Genomic DNA, 9,034 nt, shown 5'->3' on the forward strand with positions numbered 1-9,034 from the left:
GGTATATGTATTTTTTTGTAATAGATTTATTAAGACTTTTATTTGATTGAGACTTTTATTAGTAGATTGCACAGTTCAGTACATATTCCTTACAATTGACAACTAAATCAGTGGTTCTCAAATGGGGGTACGCGTACCCCTGGGGGTTCTTGAAGGTATGCCAAGGGGTATGTGAGATTTTTTTTTAAATATTCTAAAAATAGCAAGAATTCAAAAATACTTTATAAATATGTTAATTGAATAATACTTCAACAAAATATGAATGTAAGTTCATAAACTGTGAAAATAAATGCAACAATGCAATATTCAGTGTTGACAGCTAGATTTTTTGTGGACATGTTCTATAAATTTTGATGTTAAAGATTTCTTTTTTTGTGAAGAAATGCTTAGAATTAAGTTCATGAATCCAGATGGATCTCTATTACAATCCCCAAAGAGGGCACTTTAACTTGATGATTACTTTTATGTGTAAAAATCTTTATTTATTATTGAATATTTTTTCCAAATAGTTCAAGAAAAACAACTACAAATGAGCAATATTTTGCACTGTTATACAATTTAATGAATCAGAAACTGATGACATAGTGCTGTATTTTACTTCTTTATCTCTTTTTGTCAACCAAAAATGTTTTGCTCTGATTAGGGGGTACTTGAATTAAAAAAATGTTCACAAGGGGTACATCAGTGAAAAAAGGTTGAGAACCACTGCACTAAATGCTAACACCCGAATAAGTTTTTCAACATGTTTAATTCGGGGTCCACGTTAATCAATTCATGGTATTTGTTTAATTGATTGTAATTAGTGTCAATGATGGGAGATATGAGTGTTCTGAGTTCAGGTTTCCATCAATTAAGCTCGTAATTTGAGGCGCTGCTGCAGTATTATTTATGTTGCACTTCAATAACAAAACGATGCCAGTCATATTTCTGAGTTTTTTTATTCCATTTTCAGGAAGTTTTTTTTTTTTCCTTCACAAAAAAATGTGACAACGACAATCATGAATAGACATCTAAGAAAAAAATAGTTCTGATTGCAAAGAGACACTCAAGTTATAAAATATTTCACAAGCTGTAAACATGTCCGCTCGATGCTGTCGGCAAGCACGATGACGTCACACTCAAAGTTCTCAATTTTTGGCGCGTGTCCATGGCAACGGAGCCGCGTTGCCCAGGAGGCGCGGAGGGGTGGGGGGAAGCCGCCTCTCCTTAGTTTTCTTCTTTTTTTTTTGCCAAAATGTCTTAAAAGGAGCTAACAGATGACGCACCTGTCCTTGTCCTTGCCGTGTCCGCCCCCCACCGCCTTCTCCTTGATGTACATGAGGTCGCTGTGCACGCTGGGCCTGCGCGCGCACGGCGTGACCATCCCGTACGCCGCTTCCTCCTTCGCCTTCTTGCTCTTCAGCGACTTCCGGTGGAGCATGTCGCAGTGCTGCACCGACACCTTCCGGTGGAGGTCCGGGCTCATCTCGTGCGGCAGCTTGGCCAGGGAGAAGAGGGCGCGGAACATCTTGTCCACGTTCTCGTTGCGCTTGGCGGAGATCTCGAAGTAGGCGCACTTGTCCTCTCCCGCCACCAGCTGCTCGATCTCGTCGCGCTGCACCTGGCGGCAGAACTGGCGGTCGCCCTTGTTGCCGCACACCACCAGCGGAACCTCCACCTGCTCCTTCATCTTGCTCCGCAGGCACGACTTGGTCTCGTGGATCTGACGCTTGAGACGCTGCACCTCGCGGAAGGAGTCCCGGTTGTCCAGACTGAAGACCAGGATGAAAACGTCGCCTGTGAGGGGGACACAACACAACACCAACTTCATTTTTAGCGCCATTTGTTTTTGTTGTTGTTGTGGTGGCAAAGGTGCGCGCAACAACACCAACTTATTTTTAGCGCCATTTGTTGTTGTTGTGGTGGCAAAGGTGCACGCAACAACACAACACCAACTTATTTTAGCGCCATTTGTTTTTGTTGTTGTTGTGGTGGCAAAGGTGTGCGTAACAACACAACACTAACTTATTTTTTGTGTTATTGTTGTTGTTTTTGTGGTGGTGGCAAAGGTGCGCGCAACAACACCAACTTATTGTTAGCGCCATGTGTTGTTGTTGTTGTGGTGGCAAAGGTGCGCGCAACAACACCAACTTATTTTTAGCACCATTTGTTGGTGTTGTGGTGGCAAAGGTGCGCGCAACAACACAACCCCAACTTATTTTTAAGCGCCATTCGTTGTTGTTGTGGTGACAAAGGTGCACGCAACAACACAACACCAACTTTTCATTTTTGCGCCATTTGTTGTTCTTGTTGTTGTGGTGACAAAGGTGCGCGCAACAACACAACACCAACTTATTTATAGCACAATTTGTTGTTGTGGTGGCAAAGGTGCGCGCAACTACACCAACTTATTTTTGGCGCCATCTGTTGTTGTGGTGACAAAGGTGCGCGCAACAACACAAACTTATTTTTAAGCGCCATTTGTTGTTGTTGTGGTGACAAGGGTGCGCGCAACAACACAACACCAAATTTTAATTTTAGGGCCATTTGTTGTTATTGTGGTGGCAAAGGTGCGTGCAACAACACAACACCAACTTATTTTTAACTGCCATTTGTTGTTGTTGTGGTGGTAAAGGTGCGCGCAGAGGCTGGCGCTTACCTGTCAGGATGGACAGCCTCCTCATGGCGGGGAAAGGGTGGTTGCCGGACGTGTCCAGGATGTCCAGCTGGTACACGTCCCCCTTGATGCTGTACAGTTTCCGGTGAAAGTCCTCGATGGTCGGCGTGTACTGCTCGTCGAACCTGCCGGTAAGAAAGCGCGACACGATGGCCGTTTTCCCCACCTTCGTGGAGCCGAGGACGACCATCCTGTAGGAGTTTTTCGCCGGAATGTCAAAGTCGCTCTCGGACGGGGACATCTTCTTAATCATATCTTCTTTTTTTGTTTCTCGCTGAAGAGAAGAGGACTTAATCTGGTGCGCTTGGAGGTTTTCTTGTGCGCGCTGGAAGGACCGAGGATGTATTTAAACGCCCGGGTGGGCTCCGCCTCCTGTGACGTCACGGTTGCGTCACCCTGCTCTCCGATTCGAGTAACTTCGAAGATACAGACATGATTGGCACCCGTCCAATATCAATACAGTCAGTATTGCCAAAAACACGAGACTAATGAGCATTTCAATTTATTATTACAATCATGGTAAAGAAAAGCCCTTAAAATATTAACCTTATTTGAGGAATGTATTTGTTATTTTTTCCATCCATCCATCCATGGCCTACCGCTTATTCCCTTTCTGGGTCGCGGGGGGCGCTGGCACCTATCTCAGCTACAATCGGGCGGAAGGGGCGTACACCCTGGACAAGTCGCCACCTCACCGCAGGGCCAACACAAATAGACTGACAACATTCACACTCACATTCACACACTACGGCCAATTTAGTGTTATGTTTTACATATTAAACATTTTTATAAATGTTTTTGTTTGCTTGACTTTGGTAATGTTTGAAATATTGAAATGTATTGGAAGTGCTTTAGTATGTCTGCATATTTCAATGTGTACTGTTGGTGTGTTTAATAAAAACTAAAAAAAAGTATAAAAGGGCAAAAGGAAACCCAAGTTCTGTCATAGGTTTAATAATTTCAATGTATCATTAAAATATTGGTCAAACATAGAAAAGCCCTTAAAATATAACCTTATTTGAGGAATCTGTTTTCATTCTTCTTTTTAACATACTTTCTAATTTTTTATCCATCCATCCTTTTTCTACCGCTTATCCCTTTTGGGGTCGCGGGGGGTCGCTGGAGCCTATCTCAGCCTTCAGGCGGAAGGCAGTTTACACCCTGGACAAGTCACCACCTTTTTTGTTTATTTATATTATTTTTGTATCCATTTATATTGTGTCTTACTTGTTTTTAAACCTTTACATACAATGTTGATTGCTTAACGTTGTTAATGTTTGAAATATTGAAATGTATTGGAAGTCCTTTAATATGTTTGCATATTTCAATGTGTACTGTTGGTGTGTTTAATTGAAAAAAAAAGTGCAAAAGGTAACCCAAGTTCTATCATTGGTTTAATCTTTTCAATTTATTATTATAATCTTGGTAAAATGCAGACAAGCCCTTAAAATATTTACCTTATTTGAGGATGTTTTTCTTTCAACAAATTTTCTTATTTGTATTTATTTATATTTATTTTTTGTATCTATTTATATTGTCTCTTACTTTTATTTAATCCTTAACATAAAATGTTGATCGCTTAACCTTGTTAATGTTTCACATATTGAAATGCATTGGAAGTGCTTTTAATATGTCTGCATATTTCAATGTGTACTATTTGTGTGTTCAATTGAAAAAAAGAAAAAAAAAAAAAAAAAGTAATGTGCTGACCAAAACTGATACCACTCACGCTCCTGGGGTCGACATATGGATTGACTCGTCCACACCAATTTAAGGGCAAAGCAGTATTTTTTGCACAGACACACGTACTGGAGGTCTTAGTCCACGCAATGTTAATAATTGGCCCAACTTCCGTCGTTTTGGTTTTTGTTGTTGTTTATTAAGAACCAAGCGAGTGAATATTTTGCCTTTCTTCTCCAGCTGTTGCAATAATCTGTGAATTTTAACGTTTAGGGACACCGGCAGAAAGTGAAAAAAAGGAAAAAAAACAAAACACCACTTTGCTCTCTTAAGGGTATATTTTCTGGGGAAAATAACATCTTGAGGTCAGATGTTACTATTTCCATTCTTCCACACCAAACTCACCTGCACATGCATTTGTGCACATAGAACTGTCTCAAGACTTTTGTCTAAGTAGTGAAGCAACAAAGCTGCACTTATTAAAATGACCAAAGGGGGACACTAGAGGCAAAATCAATGCACTTAATAAAGCGTGCTTACTGTTTCAATCGTTGTCATTAAAAAAATATATGCGCATTTTGAGGACATGCAGTTTAATATTTTTAATGTGATGCAAATTGTTTTTTAACATTTTGTTGTATACTTTTAATTTTGTAACGGCCTTCATTTTTTTATTGTACATTATACATACTGGTTATTGTCTTTTTGCCCCCCTCTCTCTGATGATGTTGTCTTTGTAAAACATTTTCAAAACATCTTGAATAAACTTGCTCAATAAATAATGTTCACTATTGTTATGAGAGTGGCGAAATGATGAAAAAGGCCTGAGGACACAGCTGATACTGTGTAAATACACTGTGTACACTTCACTGACACTATGGATGACATGACAACCAGTCACATTTTTGTGAATTATTCAATATCCCGTAAAAAACCTATTTAAGTCACAAATATTTATTTAAGTAGATAGAGGTACAATTAATCAATCATAAAGCAAAACAAATGTGTGTATGATCGAATATGTATTTTTCCACATTATGATAACCCTCTACAACGGAAATAACACATTTTAGTCACCTTGACACTCTTAGTCCAATAGTACAGTCCTGCTCCCTGAGGCTTTAAAGTTAAAGTACCAATGATTGTCACACACACACTAAGTGTGGTGAAATTTGTCATCTGCATTCGACCCATCCCCTTGATCACACCCTGGGAAGTGAGGGGAGCAGTGGGCAGCAGCAGTGCCGCGCCCGGGAATCATTTATGGTGATTTAACCCCCAATTCCAGCCCTTGATGCTGAGTGCCAAGCAGGGAGGCAATGGGTCCCTTTTTTTTAAAGTCTTTGGTATGACTCGGCTGGGGTTTGAACTCCCAACCTACCTTTAGCTAATCGGTGGCCATGATACTGAACAGCTTGCTCTGTTTGGTTTGGTCTCCTCTAGTGGTCAGTACAACTATAGTGTCGATATCTTTAGTATATTCATCCATGTTCTACACTTTAAAATGCTTAATTTAGGACCAAACAAATTTTAGAATATAAATGAAAAATAATAAAATACCCACAATGTGGCGAGGAATTACTGTAATTAATTTTTGAAAATGAATATAAATCACGACATATTATATGTTACCTGTATTATAATCTAAGAAAGTTAAGTTAACTTTTCGGTTGCTGTTGTTGTTTCAAAGCTGGGAATACAAAATTTTATGCACAGGACTTTATTGCGGGACAGCACGGTGGACAGTGGTTAATGCATCTGCCACACAATACGAAGGTCCCGAGTAGTCCTTAGTTCAATCCCGGCCTCGGGATCTTTCTGTGTGGAGTTTGCATGTTCTCCTTGTGACTGTGTGGGTTCTCCCTGGGTACTCCGGCTTCCTCCCACCTCCAAAGACATGCACCTGGGGGATAGGTTGATTGGCAACACTAAATGGTCCCTAGTGTGGGATTGTGAGTGTGAATGTTGTCTGTCTATCTGTGTTCACCCTGCAATGAGGTGGCGACTTGTTCAGGATGTACTCCGCCTTCTGCCCAAACGCAGCTGAGATGGGCTCCAGCGACCCCTCGCGACCCCAAAAATGGATAAAGCGGTAGAAAATGGATGGATGAATAGATGGATGGGATGGACCCTCAATACATTTTCCAGGATGTCTTTGTGCATTGCTGCTTTCATCTTTCCATTTATCCTGACAAGTATCCCAGTTCCGGCCGCTGATAACCATCCCCACAGCATGATGATGCCACCACCATGCTCCACTGTAGGGATGATATTGACCTGGTCGTGAGCGGGGCCTGGTTTTCTCCAAACATGATGCCTGACATTTTGAATTCTGTTTCTCATGGTCTGAGAGTCTTTCAGGTGCATTTTGGCATACTTTTTACTCCAAAATGGCATCCGTCTGGCCACTCTACCATACAGGCCTGACTGGTGGTTTGCTGCAGAGATGGTTGTCCTTCTGGAAGGTTCTCCTCTCTCCACAATGGAATGGCGTAGCTCTAACAGAGCCACCATCAGGTTCTTGGTCACCTCCCTGACTAGACTAAGATGAATGCAGCGATGGACAAAGACATCCAGTCTGATAGAGCTTGAGAGGTGCTGCAAATTTGCTGAAGATGGCGGCGCCCTGTTCGGTTGTAGCTGCAGAGGCTCGTGGTAGAAATTGAAATTTTTGGGAAAATATATCGATAAATTCTGTAAATTTCAAAGTTAACTTCCAGCGTAGTCAATCCATAGTAACATACGACCGCCACACAATTTCAGATGTAAATAAATCAAACAGTTTTAGACCAAAAGATGCATATATGCTGGACCTCATCGGTAGCATGAGAATACTCCGCCAGCTACACCCAGCGGCCTGTGGAGCAGCGGAGATGCCGAGTAGGGCTAACAACAAAGCTAAAAGGTAATCCTCACAGAACGCTGTTTCCTTCCATCCTGCTTTGAAATGTCCGCTCCGTGGAGAACAATCTGGACTACCTGAAGCTGGATTTAAATGCAAGATGGGAGATGAGGGACTGTTGCGCCATATTTCTCACAGAAACGTGGCTAAAACCACCTGTTCCAGACGAGGCAGTTAGCATCAAGGGGCTAATAATGTTTCGGTCAGACAGGAGCAGCACTCTCACTGGTAAAACCCTTAGGCGGTGGTGTTTGCATATACACCAACAACAACTGGTGCAACAATGGGACAATAGTCTCATGTCACTGCTCTCCCGATCTAGAACTTTTAAACTATAAAATGCAGGCCATTTTATTTAATTCAGTGCTTTGATCTTCACAGCCGTGTAAATTCCTCCCAATGCAAACACCAAAGTAGCCTTGATTTTGTACTGCTCTATCAATGCACTGCAATCTACACATCCAGAGGGAATTTTCATCGTGGCAGGGGACCTTAATCAAGATCACATGAAGATTGTGTTCCACCATTTCCATCAATTTGTGACATTTGCAACCAGGGCTGGACGCAAGTTAGACATGGTCTACAGTAATATCAGACATGCATTCAAGGCTGCACCTCGCCCCCACCTCGGCTCCTCAGACCATCTCTCTGTGATGCTAATTCCTGCATACAAGCCCCTGCTGATCCAAAAGCAAGCTACAGTGAAGCAGGTGAGGATCTGGCCAGAGGGAGCAATGGAAGCATTACAAGACTGCTTCAAAAGCATGGACTGGGACATGTTCAAGGCAGCCGCCACCGAAAATCATCACTCATGTGTGGAGAAGTATGCAGAGTCTGCGTCCGCATACATTCAGAAGTGCATGGAGGATGTTAGTGTGATCAAGAAAATCCCCACATGGGCCAACAAGAAACCCTGGATGAACAGTGAGGTATGTGGAATGCTGAAGGCTCGGCACTTAAATCAGCCAGAGCTAACCTGAACGGTATCATTAGGGTTGCAAAGCCTGCTCACAGGCAGAAAGTACAGGACTTCTTCGAGAACGCCATGAACACTAGACGAATGTGGCAGGGCATACATGTCATCACGGACTATAAAGCTACCCCACGTCCTTGTGACAACAGCATCAGCTTCCTTAACAACCTCAACAACCAATTTGCGAGGTTCGAGGCACTTAACACCACTCCGGCGAGGAAATCCATCCCTCGCCCTGATGAGCAGCCATTCAACCTGGACATTGCAGATGTCCGGAGAACCCTGAGCAGAGTGAACCCCCGGAAAGCAGCGGGACCTGATGACATTCCCAGGTGCGGTGCTTAAAGAATGTGCAGACCAGCTGGCTGGGGTTCTCACGGACATTTTTAACTCCTCGCTGACCCAGGCGGTGGTACCATCATGTTTTAAGACAGCCACAATCATTTCAGTACCTAAAAAAACACAATCTCCTTGCTAAATGATTATCGCCCCGTGGCACTCACCGCCATCATAATGAAGTGCTTTGAAAGGCTGATAAAGGAATACATTGTCTCCAGACTTCCCCCCACATTCGACCCGTACCAGTTTGTTTATTGCCCTAACCGCTCTACAGAGGACGCCATCTCCTCTGCACTCCACCTGAGCTTAGAACCCCTGGAAGGAAAGGACACACACGTGCGGATGTTGTTTCTGGACTTTAGCTCGGCCATCAACACCATCATCCCACAGCACTTGGTGAGCAAACTGGCCCCCCTGAGTCCGCTGCTGTTCACATTGATGACCCATGACTGCTGCACCAGGTCCACTACTAACCACATTGTGA

The 9,034-nt window shown here is 42.8% G+C and overlaps 1 protein-coding gene across 1 annotated transcript; it reads right to left on the bottom strand.

Annotated features, from left to right (window-relative positions):
- Window positions 1-919: 919 nt before the first annotated feature.
- Window positions 920-2,990, bottom strand: LOC133557919 (dexamethasone-induced Ras-related protein 1-like). Its single transcript, XM_061908876.1, has 2 exons — window positions 2,639-2,990; window positions 920-1,776 (listed from the first exon to the last, which is right to left on the bottom strand). Exons 1-2 carry the CDS (start codon window positions 2,907-2,909, stop codon window positions 1,250-1,252), a joined length of 798 nt encoding a protein of 265 aa, XP_061764860.1. The 5' UTR covers window positions 2,910-2,990; the 3' UTR covers window positions 920-1,249.
- Window positions 2,991-9,034: the final 6,044 nt, after the last annotated feature.

Source organism: Nerophis ophidion, linkage group LG08, assembly GCF_033978795.1.
Source record: "Nerophis ophidion isolate RoL-2023_Sa linkage group LG08, RoL_Noph_v1.0, whole genome shotgun sequence".
NCBI lineage: Eukaryota > Metazoa > Chordata > Actinopteri > Syngnathiformes > Syngnathidae > Nerophis > Nerophis ophidion.

Excerpts from the sequence above, each read along its gene's own strand:
- LOC133557919 (XM_061908876.1), bottom strand. The coding sequence starts at position 2,909 with ATGATTAAGAAGATGTCCCCGTCCGAGAGCGACTTTGACATTCCGGCG. Across the intron at positions 1,777-2,638 it reads GAGGCTGTCCATCCTGACAG|GCGACGTTTTCATCCTGGTC; the intron begins GTAAGCGCCAGC and ends TCCCCCTCACAG.